The sequence below is a fragment of the Aedes albopictus genome, chromosome 3 (assembly GCF_035046485.1).
Source record: "Aedes albopictus strain Foshan chromosome 3, AalbF5, whole genome shotgun sequence".
Taxonomy (NCBI): Eukaryota; Metazoa; Arthropoda; class Insecta; order Diptera; family Culicidae; genus Aedes; species Aedes albopictus.
Genome location: NC_085138.1, coordinates 174991984 through 175011842, shown reverse-complemented (window position 1 = coordinate 175011842; position 19859 = coordinate 174991984). Strand labels below are relative to the sequence as shown.

Here is a 19859-nt window from a genome sequence, read left to right as displayed (position 1 = left end):
TATAATTCCGCTATTTGATGTGCAGCTTGCATGGGTTTTGTTAAATTTTACGTTTGACCACTTCGGGTGGGAGACCTGGAACCAATTCTGGTTGTCTCAAATGTGGTCTGAGATTATGTTCTTGTTAACTGTTCATCGAGTTAACTAAAAAGCTGAAAATTAATGTGATCTGATGCTATTTTCTTGCAACAGTTCAACAGTTTTTTGAAAAACCACGATTTTATGTATCGCATGCATGATTTTGGTTTCTTCTTCTTCTTTATTGCTCGACGTCCCCACTGGGACTTGGGTTGCCTCGCTTCAACTTAGTGTTCTTTGAGCGCTTTTCCACAGTTATTAATTGTAGGGCTTTCTTTGCCTGCCATTGCATGAACTTGTATATTGTGAGGCAAGTACAATGATACACTATGCTCAGGGTGTCAAAGCCTTAACCACTAGGCTAACTGGAGACTTCTATTAAATCACTTCCGAAGGAACACCCGCAACCGATTCCGAAATATTATTACAAGTTCTAGATGTGGCCTGAGACTATTTTCTTGTTGGCCTTACATCAGATTATAAAAAAACGCCACTATGGTTCAGTTCCCTTCTATATTTTACCACTTCCGGTGGGCTACTCGTCTCGTCCCTAGTTCTGGAACACTACCGGTTCTCCCAAATATGGTCTGAGATTATTTGTTGGCTATCGTTTATCATGTTACTGAATAAGTAATTGATATGTTACATATATTGGTTCTCTTTTACATTTGAGTATTTCTGGCGGGACAACCGGAATCGGTTCCGTAACACACTGATATGGCTTGCGTCTACTTTTTTTTGCAACTGTTCATCATGTTACCTAAATAGCCGTGATGCCTCAATCGCATGCACGGGTTTGCTTTCACTTTCGGCTCGGAACCGGTTGTGGAACACTACTGATAATCTCCTAAATTATCTGAGCCTATTTGCTTGCAAACGTTTGTTAGGTTATCAAAAAAGCCGCGCTTTGCTATGTCGCATGCATGGGTTTGGTACAATTTTATATTCAGCCGCTTTCGGAGGGAAACCCGAAACTAGTTCCGGAACTAATGACAGTCCATAATGTGGTCTTAGCATAAAAGGTCATCAAATTGTCGGAAAATCTGTGATTTGATGTGCCGCATGTAAAAACTATGTCAAATTTTATATACGGCCACTTCCGGCGGAACTCCCGGAACCGGTTCTGCAACACTACTGGCTCAGATATGGTCTGAGTCTATTTTATGCCAACCTTTCATTATCACAAAAGCCGTGCTTTGATATGTCACATGCGTGGATTTGGTTCACTTTAATATTTGGCCACTTTCGGCAAGACACCCGGAGCCGGTTCCGGAACAAAACCGGTTCAGATATGGTCTGGGACTGTTTTCTTGCTAACTGTTCATCAGGTTATCGAAATTGCCGCAGTTTGATGTGTCGCATGCATGGGTTTGGATCACTTTTTTATTTGACCACTCCCAGCGGGTCATCCGGAACCGGTTCCGAAACTCTACCGGTTTAGATATGGCCTGAGTCTTTTTTAATGCCAACCTGTCATTGGGTTATAAAAAAGTCGCGCTTTGATATGTCGCATGCATGGATTTGGTTCACTTTTATATTTGCCCACTTCCGGCGGGACATCCGGAACCGGTTCCGGAACACAACCGGTTCAGATATGGTCTGAGACTGTTTTCTTGCTAACTGTTCATCAGGTTATCGAAATTGCCGCAATTTGATGTGTCGCATGCATGGCTTTAGTTCACTTTTATATTTGGCCACTTCCGGCGGGACATCCGGAACCGGTTCCGGAACACTACCGGTTCAGATATGGTCTGAGACTGTTTTCCTGCTAAACGTTCATCAGGTTATCCAAAATGCCACAGTTTGATGTGTAGCATGTATGTGTTTGTTACATTTTTATGTATGGCCCCTTCCAAGGGTACTGGTCCGGAACACCTAAATGGCCATAACTCCGGAACGGCTGGACCAATCCGAACCATTTTCAATAGGAAACAATGGGACCAGATTCCGCGTCGAATGACCCGTTGGTCATTGAAATCGGTTGAGGTTTACTGCCAAAAAGTGATGTGAGTTTTTTTGTACACATACACACACACATACACACACACATACACACACACATACACACACACATACATACACACAGACATCACCTCAATTCGTCGAGCTGAGTTGATTGGTATATGTGAGTCGACACTCCGGGCCTTCTATCAAAAAGTCATTTTTGGAGTGAACATATAGCCTTTCCAGTACACTTAGTGTACGAGAAAGGCAAAAACCGGAAGTTGCCAATTTTTAATGGGAAATCATAAGATTTTCAGTGGGTTTGGCGGCCTATCTTCTAGAAGAATCTTTAAAGCAAGCATATCTTGACACCATTCATCTATAGTAATGATCAAGTCCCACTCAGGAATGATTTTATGAGTTGAGTCATTTTACCCCATCTTGGCATTTTGGGCTCTGTTCCCCTAGGACTTATCGTGGCGCTAACATCGACTCTGACTTCTATCTGGCAATGGTAAAAATGCGTCAAAAACTGATTAATAACATACGAAACCGAAGGCCGCCTTGGTATAATCTGGAGCGACTGAAACAACCAAATGTCGCCACCCCATACGCGCAGAATCTCGAGATAGCGTTTCCGGGCGAGGACGAGCTTGATGAACCCCTCTTGAGGACTGCTGGAGTACGAAAAAGAGCAACCATCAATAACGCAGCTGAGACCAAGGTTGGGTATGTAGAATGGAGACGAAGGAACGATTGGTTCGACAATGAGTGTAGAGAGATTTAAGAAGAGAAGTACGAAGGCGGTCATGCTGCAGCACGGGACTTGACAGAACGTGGAATAATATAAAAGAAAGCGGAAACAGCACATTCACCTCTTCCCGAAGAAAAAGCGCTGCCTGGGAGAAGCGGAGTGCTAAAAATTGGAACTACCGTGCCATTCACAAGAAACACGAAAATTCTACCAGAAACACAACGCATCCCGCAATAGTTTCGTTCCGCGATCTGAAATGTGCAGGGATAAGGACGGGAGCATCTTCACGGACGGACGTGAGGTGATCGAAAGGTGGTAGCAGCACTACGACGAACACCTGAATGGTGTGAGGAGCGCAGACATGGAGGACTAAGGCAGCGGAAGAAATTATTACGTCAGAACAGTAGGGAGCAACAACGTGCCTACTCCCACGTTGAGGGAAGCTAAGGATGCTATCCAGCAGTTCAAGAACAATATGTCAGCTGGGAGGAACGGTATGTAATCTCGCCGAGGACTTAGACAAGGTGATGGACTCTCATGCCTGCTATCCTGTTCAATATCGCTCTGAAAGGTGTTATGCGACAAGCCGGGTTTTTCAATCGCCATATGGGCTACATACACGATATTAAAAAGGAAATGTGTACCATGGGGCGTTATGGGTTTTGCAGCAATCATAAAAAATTCACCAAGATTTGTCAAGCCATTTTGCGGCTGTTCGGGTTCGTTTGGAAGTTAACCATCAATGTTAACTTCTTTTCCGATCAGCCTAGATAGCTGTGTAGTGTCGGTAGCGGTTGTCTCAATTGGCTAAGAATAACATTACGGACCGCCTGATCCAGTGGTAAGAGTCCACTAAACAGGTGACCCCTAATTCATGGTGTTATGCGGCTTATGCTTGCCGTGTCAAGGAATGAAAGGGGTCTAATAAAAACCTAACCACAAACGGAGCCTGTAGAGAATTAGGGCGACCTCCACAGTATGTTGCCCTTACTGCGCTAACCGGAGCAATAGTGCAGTGGACCTTGCGTTTGTCCGAGATAATCAGCTGCCCTTTTTAAGTCTCAAATTTGAGGCTAAATAAGGGCGAGGTTATTCAAATGGTGTTAATTTGCTTACATTACTACCTATATGGATTCGCTTATAGTTATTTATGTAACGAGTTGCAAAAAGTTGATTTTTTCAGCACGAATCGTACATTTATCCAACGAGGCTTGCCGAGTTGGATAAATGCGAAGAGTGCTGAAAAAATCGAGTTTTGCAACGAGTTCCATACAAAATTTTATGCAATGACTTTTTTCATAATGCAACCGAGTTACAAATGAGTTGCATTATGAACATTATACAACTATTTTTCATTATGCAACTCATTTCAGTTGTATAATGAACCAGTTTGGAAAACATGTCCATTATGATACCAAAATGAGTTATATAAAATGTAAATTATAATACTGAATTGCATAAAAGCGTTTTCGCCATTGACATTTTTCAATTGACACTAGTTTGAGTAATGTGGCTAGGAATCCTCAGATCTCAGAACCAGTTTGGAAAAAATGGCCATTATGATACCAAAATGCGTTATATAAAATGTAAATTATGATACTGAATTGCATAAAAGCGTTTTCGCCATTGGCATTTTTCAATTGACACTAGTTTGAGTAGTGCGGCTAGGAATCCTCAGATCTTCAGCTATATCTTAGAATAACATTAACAGTATGTTTCAACCTTTCCTTCTGGATGCCTTCAAGCAAGCTCTTGTATACAGCATCTTTTCGCTGATATTTGATTGATCATCTGAAGTAGCTCAAACATTAATTTGAGATGCTTGAGTTTGATGGATGACATACACACTTAAATTAAACCGCCGACCTCAGCAAACGGATTGCCGAGAATCCAACAGCCGAGAATCCGGTAATAATTTTTTACTGAATCTCAGTAAAATTTTTACCGAGATGTCGTTAAAACTTTGTCGAGATCTCGGTAATCAAACTTTTTACCAAGATCTCGGCAAAGTTCACCGAGATTCGGTAGTGGTTTACCGAAATCTCGGTAAAAAATTTACCGAGAATCAGTAAATATTTTACCGAGATATCAGCTGTTGGATTCTCGGTAAACCGTTTATCGAGATCAATTTCTGAATTTAAGTGTGTAGGTAGTACAGTTCATGGATAACTTAACATAGAATTGCACCTAACCCAACTCTCATGAGCAGAATTTGTCATAAGTTGACTGATTGGCAAGTGTCAGATTAAGAGTCTCCATTTGACCCTATTTGCACTTTTGAGTGTTCCATCGCATAATTTGCGTATTCAGGCGTCCTGCTCAATAAACTAGGGAACTTGTACTAATTGTTGCCAAAACATTTTATGGATAACTCGCTTCCATTGCTACACCAAGAGAATCTCATTGTGGTTTTGTATCTACAACACCCTCCATTATGGCATACCATAACTATTGCTTTGAAAGAACCTTGTCCTCTGCGGTCTGTGCGAGAGGTATTCCTGAATGGAACTCTGATCTGTCCAAGTTCAAAATATCTCCGGATAAACCATTCTTTTGTATAGTTACGAATCTCTAGCTTACGTTCTGAGAATTGTTGCTTTAGCGTGAAATTATTCCATAGTTTTACCTCGAAAGGGTACGTGCGTTGTATAAAGAAAGAATGAGTTCCAGATTTATCTGGTTACCTTGTTCTTTCCGAAATGCTTGAAACGCATTGTCGATTATCACATCTGTGATGTTCGCCTGGCTAACATGCCTATTCATGTGAACTCACATGCCTCCCAATTTGGAATGTCCACAGTGACTCTTTTACACAAAGTTGTATACGTTTTCAAGAAAGTACTCGCTCAAACGTAGTTTTGCTTGAATATTGAGGATGCTTTCGATGACGTGCCTTTTAATGTCACATTGAAAGTTACATGACGTTACAAGCTACCTTCAATGTGCTATAGGCTCTATTTACTCTTATGTGATTTACAGTGTCCCTTTCAGAACACTGATTAAACCCGTTGTGGTATGAGCTATGAGCTCTCGTTGCGCTTATGCGTTCATTCCCTCTTCTAGGGTACCCCTTCCTATTTCATCACCTTTCCCTATCCTAATTTCCATCCCTTATCCCATTCTCCCTCAGGTAAATGATGAAATAGGCTTATATGTATTGCGATGGTACAAATGTCCCAAATGGAGGAGTACGTGCCTCTGGAGCCGGCCTTCTGATACCTGATGGTAATATATATGAATTAAACGCAAAGAACCCAGCTAGTCTTTTGCACTCTTGCTGATTTAACCATGCTGTTTAGCACCATGGCGTCTTCGAGGAAGTTTTTTTTTCTCAATTTACACAATTAGGAAAAACGATCAATCCCCCTAAAAGTTAGATAGAAAAAAAAAGTTTTTTTTTGAATTTTTCAAGATGTAAGGTTGATTTCCTCACAAGAATTGTAGAAAATGTTGATCTGAATAAATTTGTAGAAGACGCTAAGTTTGTAACTCTATAGCTTTTCAAGATACAACCTAGAAAACATCAAAAACTGTAACTGCTTCCAATCGATGATAAGATGGTAAAAATAGAAAAAAAGAAATTAGGGAATATAACAATATGTGTATACATAATTAATCGGAAAAATCTCACTAAGTTCCATACCGTCGGACGATCGCACACTCCTCAATTTCTTCGTATTTTATGCGCCAAACGATACACTCGGAGTAATAAATCATTTGATGCTAATTGTTTGACACATTTTCTTCATTTATAACTTAACAGAACATGGAAAATGTAGAATCAAAGCTTAAATAATTACCTATTCTCGGCCGTTTTGTTCTCTTCGTCTTTGGGGTTTTTTTGAAACCTATTGAACTCAGAGTTGGTCTCAAATCCTTCCCAACTAAGCTGAATTATATGGCCAAGTTTCAGGCAATTTGGCTGACAAAAACCCCCCATGACGAAGAGAACAAACCTGCCGATAATACCCATTGTCACCCTAGATTTTGAGAAAAAAAACTTTTCTCAAAAGGCAGTCGGTAATAAAAACAAAACTTTTCTTGAACAGTAACGGTGTCACAAACTTGGCATTTTTGACAAAGTTTTATAAAACAGCATTTTCCACAACTCTTGTGAATATATCAACCTTGTATCTAAAAAAAATCAACAATTTATTATCTCACTTTTAGGGGGAATAATCATTTTTCCCAAATGTTCAAAAGAAGCGCGTTATCAAAAGGTAAACCTTCTTCAAAAGACGCCATGACGCATGGTTGTTATTATTATTATTATATTTTATTAAAGACACTTTACCAAAAAAAGTTGGCATTCGTGTCCACTACGCATGGTTATGTGATTCATAGGCACACAATGCGTTGAAAAATAGAAAAATTGAGATGGAAAATTGCGAAAAAAAACATCCACATAGTTTTGGTGAGCATTAAACCCACATCTCCCCAATTCGCTAGATAGGGCGCGTTAACCAACTTCCCCACAGAACAGGTAACGCTTCTGCGGAGCCAAAAGCCAACCTGAACCCAATACCAACCTCACCCCACGCTTTTTTTTCAACATGTGACAGAAGTTTTCTTGTTGTTCTGGCACTCAGTTTCATAAGGCAACCAAATTTCTTTTTGTTTTTTCGGTTCTTGTCGTATAGTAATCCTTTAAAACTCGATAAACAAGTAATTGATTTTCAAATTGGCTTGTAGGGTAATTGTTCCCTTCGTTGTGGTAGTACCTATTGTTGCGGTAATGGCAATTGAGCACTTTTTCGACTGAAATGTTACCAAAAGGCATTTTTAATAGATGTATTATGCTTAAATTATGAGATTGCACTTTTTGTGTGCTTAAGATTTGCCCAAAAACCTATTTAAAAAAAAATATTTTCCTTAATATTTCTGTTGCTGTGTTCCTATTGTTGCGGTAGTGTTCCTATTGTTGCGGTATCCCATATGATTTCAATGGGATACCGCAACAATAGGAACCGAAATTAAATTTTACCTCCATAATAGGAACAGTGTTCCTATTGTTGTGGCAAGCGATTAATTATCGAAAACAGAGAGAAACGACAGTTTTCATATTTTTTCCAGCAAATTTGGATAGAAAACTACCGACTAACGTTTTGAAAACCTTCATTAGATGGTACGATCATATTTTTTTGAATTAATTTATCTTATTACCACAACGATCGGCACACTTACCCTATCTGAACACTATTAGAATTTCTCTTGTAATGAGTCTTGTAGAGCCCTTAGTGATTCTACGCACATTTAAAAGCAAATATGAACGCTGTTCAAGCCACGATGTCAAAATCATTATAAGAGACTTCAACGATAAGGCAAGACAGGAGGAGAAATTCTGATCGGCGACGGTTAGGAAGATCAGCGCTTATCAGCTGACGATCGAGAATGGCTTACGACTCTTCGATTTAACCGTCTTCAAGATTACGATTTCTTTCCGCATTCCTTATTGTTACACCAAAAGAAAAAAAAACAAACAAACTGGTAGTATAGCTGCTACACTCATCAAAACGAACCCGAAAAAAATACCCACTTTAGGTTAAGTAGGTGTCTTTATAGGAGAGATTGTCAACCCAAGACTGGTTCATCTCTTAGTTAGCCACCAGTGAATAGGCTGGATCAAGGAAACCGAACAGCTATCAGAAAATTAGAAAATGGGAAAATCTACCCACATTCACTAGAAATGCGACCATTTGGGATTTGAGATCACTATTTTGAATGTTACCTTCAAAATAATATTTTAGTCGTCTATTTTTTTAACTGAATGAGTTCGTTGAAAGTAATCAAGCAGCTCGACAACCAGTAGACAATGGATCAAATCTTCACAGTATGGTGTTAGTACGCATGTGCCAATTCAACTATCCAGTGCTATAGAATGTCATAAACGAGACAAAGAAGCTTACCGAGATTTGGGTTAAGCATAAGTCTTTCTGGAAAGGTCTATAGCGACAAGTGAGAACAACCGGAGTATGATTTCACGAGATTTGGAAAATTTGTCTGCTTTGCGGATGACATTGTCATTATTGCTATTGGAATGGTGGCACGCAATTCACTCCAGAAGCATGAATGCATATTTCAATTGCTAGGTGTTTTTATTCATTTCAATGTGATTTGATGCACAAAAAATGATTCGGCTTGGATCGCAAAGAGCCGTATTAACCGATACGAACATTGGAGCATGACGGAGAGCAATATAACTGCCTTATTCAAAATCAATAATCTTAATACCGAACGACAACATGTAGGCGCACCTTGAGCAAGCCTCTCATTAGCTCCTTTTTGTCAACAGCACTATACTGCACGGCTAAAACTGGCAAAAAAAAAACGTGGAAAAATCCGATTTTTCAGCACGTGCTTAAGGACCTCGTGGCATTGCAACACTGTCAAAGTCAGCGACACCATTCTACGACGTGGTCATCGATGTAATTTGCTGTATTGTTCTGCATAGTATCCAATTAATTTGATTAAAGATGGCACTATGTGCTATGGACAAAAAATATTTTGTAAATATGTGTAATATGGCATAGACAACCTTTGAAGTATTTCACTTTTTTGATGGAATTTTGAAAACAGCAGTTCTAGTTGTGATATCGAGTGTAATAAAATATATCCTAACATGAACAATGAAATAGAAAAATGTGCGATATACAGAATGGAAGCTCATGCAAAAGCTCTACAGTAGGCATGCAAAAACGATTAAAATAAGCAAGTTTTTTGTACGTTAATAGACTCTTGATGAACATGTTAATTCAAGTATGAAACACAAATAATTGCAAGTAAATATATTTATATATTTGTATGGTTCAAATATTTCTTGTGATGGTTAATGATGTTCATGTTGTTAGTGTGTAGTGTAATAATCTTGCGAATTAGTTTTTAGTAAGATACCTTGGGGCCATCACCACGATTAGAATCTTCACTACTAGTAAATGTACTGCTAGTGTCGATACCAGAATCCTTCGTCGTTGAATCCTGGCTGCCCTGTCTTTCCGACTCCCATCGTCCCCAGTCATCGGCGTCCTGTCCATCGAACCTCACCGTTTTCTTTCTCCGTTCGGTGAATCGTCGACTGTCGGCCGGATCATCCCAGTATGGGTCCGGCTGTTCATTGCCAACAGAACTGGAATTATATCGACTGTTCTGCTGAATAAACTGATATTGGCTATTATGAGCTTGATGGGACTCCGGCACTGACTGGTGACTATGCTGATGATGACTACTACTGTGGTGATGATTATTGTTATCGTATGCCAACGACGTAATGGTGCTGTCGGCAACCACTACCTGTGGTAGTGGTTGCTGATATTGCGAGTGCGACTGCTGGCTTTGGTACCGGTTATGGTTCGTTCGATTATAGCTATTTCTTTGTTGTACATCCAGCTTACTCGCCCGGTAATCGGTTAGGCTTGGATTCAGTCGAGAGTGATTATCAAAATACTGTTTTTGGTGCCCGGCTGCAAAAGGGTCGAAAGCGAACAACGCTCAACATTTGCTAGTAATTATGTAATTTCTACTACAAAGTGAAATAAAATTATAAAAGGTCACAGAGAAATAGGGATGAATATGTACGGAAAACTAAAAATCAACATAAATTTCGTAAATTCAAACTAATCCCTAATTTTACCTACTTTGTCCATATTAAAATTCTTGACTAACAAGTGATGAATTCGTATTGTAAATTGTATACAGTCAGAATAATAATAATAATCAGTATTTTGCAACGTACTCATCGTCCTCAAAATAGGATCAATAATAAATACATTGATGTAAGCATTAGAATGTGAGCTAAACCGATTTTTAGCATTGAATGTATAATATTCATTGATGGACTAAAAATGATTTTCTAAATTGTATTTTACAGAAACCATCTATAAATGTTGCTGGGACAATATTAAAATAATGTATCATCCTTTGGAATTTTTAAATACGCATTCTCATGAATTAGGTCAATAAGAGAAGCATGAAAAAATATTAACTCTAATGATTGCTTAACGTACTACACATTGTGTGTTTGAGATACTGAGGAAAATTCAAAAATTCTAACTTTGTTTCCTATACCATCAACCATCGAAATTAAACAATAATAGTGAAGCATTAATAAGAAACATCAATCAGTACCGTTTCGTCTGGTCCTGTCTCCAATTGAAAATCAAGACACATCGTGTTTCCGCGAAATATTATGATAAACAAACCTGAACGTAATAAACCACTACATTGTAGTTCGAAACATGTGTGAATGGGAGAAATATTTACGTACACTGTAGCAGGATGGAGAGTGCGCATTACGAGATACTCGGATATACTGATAAGAGCAAATCGAGAAAAGTGAGAAACAGTTGTATAGAGAAAGAGTACTAAAATAAGGTGAAGGGCAAGGAGTAAGTAAGAGCGAAAGGAAGTAACGTCATAAGAGATCTACAGCGCGTATTATGGGTTACGTGACTGGAGATTACGGTACTGAACACATGCCAATGTGAAAAATGACAGATGGATTGTCAACTGGCTAGAAAGAGCAGCTTTGGAGGACCTAGACTACGACAAAAATCATACAAAGAGCTCAATGTCTATGTATATCTACATAAATATCGAACCCGAACGAAAGATGGATCATAAATTGAGGTAAATAAATCTAAGCTATGGAACGCGGTCGAATGGCTTACATACAATAGAGTTTTCATTATTCACAACATTACATCGCGCTTGACAAGGCACTGAGACAAGAAAATGAAGATTCAAAATGAAAGATTTAAATAGGACCACAACAGCACACACAGAGAAAGTACTTTGCAAGTGATAGAACCAATTTTAAACAATAAGTAAGTTAGGTGATCGATCAATAAACCAAATTAATAATGGTGCATATAAGTAAACACAATTACGACACTAAATAAGAATAAAGAGAAATATATGGCATTTTTCGTTGTTTGACAAGTGTCAGCTTGATCGAATAGGCTATTCGTTGTACACAGATTCTCATTTAAGAACATGAGAAAACAATCACATGATATAAACTGTTACAGTCAGTTTTGTATGCTCACAGTTTTTTCTCCATTGAAGCATGCATGCTTCAGACACATCATTGGATTTTCCCGAACAACTGATTGCTTTGAAGAATAACAAAACACCTATGAAGAGATGCATATCCGTAGCCGGGATACTGTTGATACATTTTCCATTTAGCGATAATAATAGGCTAAAACCAGACGTTACCGTATTCAACGAAACATTACTGTATTTATATAACCTTTCAGAACTATTTCATCATAATATTAGAACCGACACTGATTTTTCATTCGAGTTCTCTTCATCGATCCTCTCTTTGTGTTATCACAGAATGAGTATTGAGTTTTCCAAAGATTTTTTGGTTTAAATGCAAAGAAGACGACTACATGTTGCTATAGAAACAAAAAGAATAATGATTTTGTTTGTTTTGATCAAGTTCTTTGCGAAAGAGAGAGGCGACGAAGAGAAATCGATCAAGTCAGTTAGGCCCTTATGAAAAATCATTTTCGTAATGTTAATTGAAGGGGTTAGAAGCAAAGGGGTATAAGTGAAAAAACCTACTTTCGAATAAATGAGGTTTAAAGTTTTCGCCAATTTTCACCCCATACAAAATATATGGGATTTAAAAGTCCACCAAATTTTCTCCAATTTATTATAATTTGTCTAATCATCGTAAAAAGAATCTTAAAAACGTTCTTGAGAGCTTGATATCTCAAGATTTTTTTGTTATGCTCAACTATACACCCCTTTGCATCTGGGCCGCTCAATTGTAATGCACGCACTGAGATTTATACCTTAATTTCGATAATGGTCTCATCAGCCGATTCATACATATAAAACAATCCAAATCGGTGCATACTATTGCAATTCTAACAAACTATTTTGTTCAAGCGATGAGAATGCTGACATTTGATTAGAGAACGAACGAAATTAGACTGTTTAGATTAGAGAACGAAACGAAATGACTGGCGACGGATATAGTCGAGTGACTCCGTAGCTTGAAGGAATAGCAGTGCCCATCTAACGAATTGGGAGTCGTGAGTTCGAGTCTCACCGAAGTAAGTGGATTTCTTTTCATAATTCAAATCTCAATTTGTTCATCGAGTACATGTTTCTGCTGTGCACATGGATGTCAAAGCATATTCAACAGTGTAATTTCCACATGGCTTGGTCAGCTAAAATCAAGAAATTGACGTTTGACCATATTGTTTTGTAGCTTAAACGAGCAGCTGCAATATTGAACTTTTAACATATCCAATTTTTGCGAAAATAGAATCGGGCTAATCAAAATTTCACTAATCTAGCCTGAATGGAAACGGCCTTGTCGGCTGGAAAAATGCACTTGGTCCTATTTTAAAAGTTGGCATCTATTGAAATGTCCAAGCAAAATCTCACGAACAACAATGAGAGGTCGTTCAAATATGACGTCCAGTGAGTAGAATGATCAATATTTGTCTAACTACTTGTAACTTATTTACTCTATAGTTCTCCTGAAACTTCGCTGAGAAATCTTTCATTTATTTCTGCCCGGTAATGTTTAAGAAATTCCTCCCATAAATTTCTCCAATAATTTGCTTGCCATTTCCATAAGAATCTTGTATGAAATTAACCGTTCTAGGAATCTGCAGGCAGACAATTAAACGTTCCATAATAAATACAAAATTTCCCATAAATAATTCGAAAAGTCCCAGTGAAGAAACAGGGGTGTAAGCAGTAATAAATAACAAAAGTTCCATAATCAAATAAAAAATGCATAAATAAATCAAAATCTCCCATAAACAAATGATTTTTGAGCGATTAAGAACGTCAAAAATGCAATGAAGAAATCAACTGTTGCAGTAAAAAAAGCCATTTACCCCTCCAAATAACTTCGAATTTTCCATAAATAAATCCAATTTTTCCATAATAAATAGAAAATTCACAATAAAAATACATTGAAAAACAATAAAAAAAAATCAAAACATGCAATAAAAAATGACTAAATTAGTAAATTACCCATGAAAAATAAATGCAGGAAAGTATGAGGCAGTGAAGTGCTGAATCGCACTTATACATATGACTGAAACGACTGAAAAGCCTGCGTAACTATGATTGCAATTTACCGAGCAATTGCTTGCTGTCCGAACTCGCTATCGCTCGTCGGACCTAAAAAAGGGATAACATCTATGTTTGCATTATACCAGGAAAATTCTTGGATCTGTGGTTTGCCTAGAACCGAATCGATGCAGATGCGGTGCATCGGATATCGGATACTTCGGCTGCCTTCTGTCGCTTCAGTTCCTCAGACATACAAATCCTAGATGATGAAAAATATTCAAAGCCATGTTTACACATTCAAGCTTTGGAAGCTGGAATTTGAACTTTCTTACGTTGCTTCTGAGGGGAATATAATGGCTGACGATTTATAGCAAGCTTCAGGAGCCCCACTAAATAATAACTTTACTATGTGACATAAATAATGAACGCCCCCTCAGTTCTAAAAATCAAAGCACGAAATAATAGGTATCGATGTTTTACACCAAACCACTGTTTCTAGCAAAATTAAATTAAATCCTTGATAAGCTTCCTTTCCCACTTCCCATCCTCAGTCAACCCAATTAGGTGACACCAACGCACTTACGCTCGTGGATATCGGTCAAAGTCAAATTAAACATGCTTATATGTATAATGTCGTGATCGATATTGACAAAAATGCACGTCAACCGGGCTCCTTGGGCATAACAAGATCTAGACACGTATGTTCTCGAAAGGCAAAGAAAAGGGCAAAATTACCTAATAACTATGTATCTGACTGTTTGCCATTGGATTCGCCATCTAACTAACGGGCGACAACTAGCACATCATACTCAAGTCATGGGCTGCCCTTCGTGTATAGAAGAATGTGAAGCAGGTGGAAACAAGTACCGGGGCTCGTAAAACCATACAAGTACTTGTTATTTTTATCAGCATCCCTTACTCAGCGGAGAACTTATTTCGTCTCTAGAAAAGGAAAGTAGGTATACTGCCACGGCTACGACTGGGCTATTATCGAATAAAGATCTCCTTTTGAGAATTATTTTTAGCGACAACGGCAACGCAAAAAGATGAACCGTGCCGAAGAATCAACGGGAAAGAATTGTGTTATCGAAACTACTTTCATATACAGAAGTGTATACACATATTATGATACAATTACGATATCGTTTCCGTTGGATCGATACACAGCGAGTTTCATCTGAGTTGCTCTGGAGCATGAAAAGCAAAGAAGATTTTCCAGCCGCCGAACCCCAATGATTCCCCTTTCTGACATAATTACGGAGCTTGCTGGCATAGGGCTGCCAAAATGCGACATATCTACACAGCTTTGTGCAGTGTATTTTCATCTAGGGAATATTCTAGTAGTATGCAAGTAAAAGCATAGAATTGTTTTTGATTTATCAATTTATGTGAATTGACAATTTTCAGTTCTTCTTGATTGCACGTGGATGTTCAACAATTTGGTTATCAATCATATCAGGCCAAACATGTCTAAAGGTCCAATCTGCAGAAGAGAGTCTCTCTTTGGTTTCCCTCTCTTTCGTTAATATCTCAGCTGTTTCTTTGTATTATGATTGTCTCCTTGCATTGAACGAGGATCAAAACAATCGTCTTTTGATTTGTACTGCAAAAATAGTTGAAAAGTGTACCATTACATTGCAATAATTGAAAGAGAAATTAAACAAAGAGAGCCTCTCAAATGCAGATAGGACCTATTGAAATGTTTGGCCTGATATGTTTCCAAGAAACAAATGGAGACGCATGGTTGTTTCTGCCCTACTATTTATGTTATTGTTGAATGGCATTCTGATAATAGTAGGGTATTGGTTCCCTTATTAAGCATGTGGCTCCCATTTTCATCCCACAAAAAATGAAGGATTGAAGCGCTGTTGTTTTGTTTCTTATTTTTGTATTTTTTGTTGGAAGTGAGCACCCATGAAAACAAAAAGAACGGAGTCAATCGGTGCCGTAATCGCTTGTTTTCGAATAGGATGAAAATGGGAGCATGAGATTACTGATGGCACACATACCCTAAATGGCAATATGGCGTAAATATTCGTTTTTTACCAACTTTTTACACCACTAATAAACGATGATACAATATACAACTATTTAAAAATGTTTAAAAAGGTATATTTTTTTTAATCATTCCCGTTTGAAAAATAAAATCATTTTTTTTTTTTTTGAGATTACGATTTTTTAAGGACAAGATCCTCTAGTAACGGACGGTTTTGTTTTAGGCTTGCGATTTCAGTTGAGCCGTTGGGCTGCAATCGACAAGTCTCTTTAAAGAAAAATACGTTTTACAGAAATTGTTATAACTTTAGTAATTATTGCTATTTTCTCGTGTTCTCAAGCTGATTTAACACATCACATATTGTGCTATGTATCGCGTAAAAAGAGAATTTCAAAAAATATGTCTACACACTTTTACAAAAATTCAAACTTTTCCTTTTTTTCACGCGCCACAATATACTGTGTCGGATAAAACAATAAGACCAGCAGCGGTCCTATTTCATACAAAATGGCCAAGTTTGACGATATGGTACTCGGTTTCTAGTAAACCGATTTGGCTGAAATCTTGACAACCGACTTGGAATTATGGGAATTTTGATTTGTATTAAATTGATTGAGTTCTGTTCACTACTTCCAAAGTTATAGATATACGGTGCGACAAAATTCTAACACCAGATTTTCATGATGGTTATTTATGGTCAATTCAATAAAAATGTCCCCAAATTTAAATGGTATCCTTAATTTTAGTACTTGTTTATCAATCATCAAGTATCAGATACTCTCATATATCCTTTGATCTTTACGAGATGAATCAGCCGAGGGCTGAAAATCTCGATAATAAAGAAAAATAATAATAAATAATAATCCTTCGATCATGGCAATCTAAAAGTGACCTTAATATTTTGTCGTTTCGTATATCTGTAACTTTTGATGTAGTGAACAGAACTGATTCAATTAAATGCAAATCTCAATTCACGTAACTCCATGGGCACTGCCAAAATTTCAGCTAAATCGATTCACTAGAAATCGAGCATCACATTGTCAAACTTGGCCATTTTGTATGAAAAACGGCTGGTGGTCTTATTGTTTTGTCCGACACTGTACAGTGTATCAAACAATTGTCCGTACAGCATTTTTCATTCAAATGTTTATAACTTTTTCATGCGTCAATCAAAAACGCTGAAAATTTGATCAATCATGAATCATATATTAAAGCTCCATTGGAAAAATTTTGAGCGAGATAGAATAAGTTTTCTAAAAGTTATAGAAATTTTTGTAAAACTTGTAAGATTTTTAAACAATTTTTTAAAACATCATATCTCAATATGTATTTCATGAAACTTTTCCATGTTTTGATGCGTTACTGCTTATATCTATGGCTAACATTTGCAGCTTTGTTTGAAGTTTTATATTCACTACAAAAAATATAAAAAATCTCTATATGTTCAGAGTATTATTTGGAAATTTATCATATTTTGATCAATGAAAGTGCCAAGCGTTTTCAACTTCTTAAAGCTTTCTGTATACAGGACTGTTTGTATACAGGACCTACTAAACCCTCATATGGAGAGAAGGTCCTATGTATTTTTCGTTTAATTGATGCACTTTTATTAGTGCAAAACGTTTGGCAGATTATATGTGTAAAATATGATAAATTTATAAACATCGACAACTACACAAACAGATTTTTCATAGTTCTTGTAGAGAACAAATTAACCCTTACAAGATTACGTATTAAATGTCCATGTGTTAGTGTTCCCTCAAAAAAAGTTTGAAAATATTTCATCCAATATTCTTTGAGATATAGAGCATTGAAATTTTGTTTAATAAACCATCAAGGTTTACTAAGAATTCACTAACTTTCAGAAAACTTTTTCACCCTCGCTCAAAATTTTACCAATGGAGCTTCAATATATGGTTTACGAATGGTAAAATTTTCAGCGGTTTTTATTACCGTATAAAAAAGTTATGAACATTTGAAAGAAAAATTATTTTGACGAAAAAAAAATGCTGTACGGACAATTGTTTGATCCACTGCAAGTAGACTGTTTCAGAAACTATAAGAACATCTACGCATAGCGAGAAAGTAATGGTTATCTTAACAAACTACTACGTGTATATTTTGTAGGTTGTATTTTTATTCAAAGTATATTAATCGATGTCGGTAACAAGTTTGTACATTAAAAGTTTTTAAAGCCATAATGTTCATAACAAAAATTCAACAATTTAACTCTTTACACAGACAAATAGTTTACAGTACATGAATTCAACCTAAATATAAAAAAATAGGTTGAATTCATGTACTGTAAACTATTTTTTTCCAAAGGATCACTTTAAAAACAAATTACATAAGATACTTCATGGATGGTTTTTGAAAATTATTCTACGCCCGTGCTTATGGGTGCGTCCAAACATTGAGAAAACTCACCTATTTCATTTTTGAAGGAATGAGTCCACAGATTTTGGAATTTTCAAACATTTGCCTCTAACAATAAAAATAAAAATATTTCATTCTACGCACAACAAAGCTTAGGCATTGCTTTTATTTATAATTATTTAAAATTGTAGTTTTACACATGCTCAGGTATAAATTTGAGACTTGTTTCCGGCAATTGTAAAAATTGTTTTTGGAAATTTTTTTTTTCAATTTGAATGGAAGTTTCAGGTCCAAAAAACTATATTTTAAACTAAAACTAATGATTTTCCGATAGTTACGAATATTACCATTCATGAATGTATTTTTTTTATTTATCTAGTGATATTTTTTTTACATAGAAGAAAAATGGTTGAACAAGGTTTTTCAAAAATAATGCAATTTGTACAAAACCTTTCTAAGGTACCGTAATCTGGGGGGAAGTTGATCACTTTTGCTCTATTCTTTTGAATAAAATCAAGTACAATGCACATGACTCCAAACAAATATTTTTAAAACATGTACTGAGTGGACCTGTTTCAAGTTCCGTATACGAAATTCTTACAAGAAATTGCTAAATTTTATAAAAATTGCTCAAATTGCCAAATTTGAAAACTTTCAATCCGGGGTGAAGTTGACCAACCAATGACATAACATTATAAGAATGGAAAATTATTGAACAAACTAAATTTGATGATGCTGAATCTGAATAAGTTTGTTTTCAAAATTCTTACAACTGGTGTAATTTGTATGTTAAAAATAAAATAAAGTTTAGTAAGTTACAGAATGACCTACATTAAACGCCTAAAAATATGCAATTACCTTAAAGATCGTCTTACTTTCGCAAAAATATGCCTTTTTCATATAAAACTTATATGTTAACATCGCTTTTAACTCAAAGCTATGTTCGAAGAGCCTACCATGAATAAATGAAAGTGTTTTGTGAGTCATCTGATAAACAAGGCGTTGCTGGGAGGCGATTTTTTGAAAGGCAGTCTTTTCACCGAGTTTCAATACACATCCAAAAAAAGTCGATATTTTTAAGTAAAATCTGTCACAATCAGTGCTGAAAAAATCATTTCGTCATATCTAAATTCAATCACCTACAGCTCATTTTGGAGGCTGAACCTGGGAATATGGTATATATAAAAATGCAGTGGCATACGTGGGACCGCGCATAAATAACTTGCGAACGGATGGTCCGATTTGGTTCGTCTAAGTTTCGTTCTGTTAGTTTTCACCCAAGGAAGGTTTATGAGGCATAAAACATGGAAAAATTGAGAGTTTTTTGAAAATCGGGTTTTCGTACATTTTGAACCGGGACTTGCTTAACTAGGGACTTGAAACGTCAAAAAACGCAGTAGGCAAGACAAAGTTTGCCGGGTACAGCTAGTGGTATATGAAAGACTTGTGCAGCTAGACCAGTTCTGCTAGAAAGTCACGAAAAAACCGTTTTTTTTTTCGAATATTTAACGTAAATGTCACGGGCTTCCTTTGAAAAATGCCAAATGATATTCACGGTGAATATCATTTAGCATTTTTCAAAGGTGGTCCGTGACATTTACCTTAAATATTCGAAAAATATCGGTTTTTCCGTGACTTTCTAGTAGAACTGGTCTAGCCGCACAAGTT

At 36.8% G+C, this 19859-nt stretch overlaps 1 protein-coding gene across 11 annotated transcripts in view; it reads right to left on the bottom strand.

The window, feature by feature from the left end:
- Positions 1 to 19859, bottom strand: part of LOC115261297 (regulating synaptic membrane exocytosis protein 2) — a 117320-nt gene that overhangs the window by 62340 nt on the left and 35121 nt on the right. For 10 of the 11 annotated variants that reach the window (XR_009995714.1, XR_003894864.2, XR_003894863.2 and 7 more), the window contains exon 6: positions 9668 to 10233. The exons of the other annotated variant lie outside the window; for it this stretch is intronic. Coding sequence is in view for 1 of the 10 variants with exons in the window: in XM_029862693.2 (XP_029718553.1) it covers positions 9668 to 10233 (566 nt within the window). In the remaining 9 variants the exon portion in view is untranslated. The remainder of the gene's footprint in view (positions 1 to 9667; positions 10234 to 19859) is intronic. 11 annotated transcript variants of the gene reach the window in all.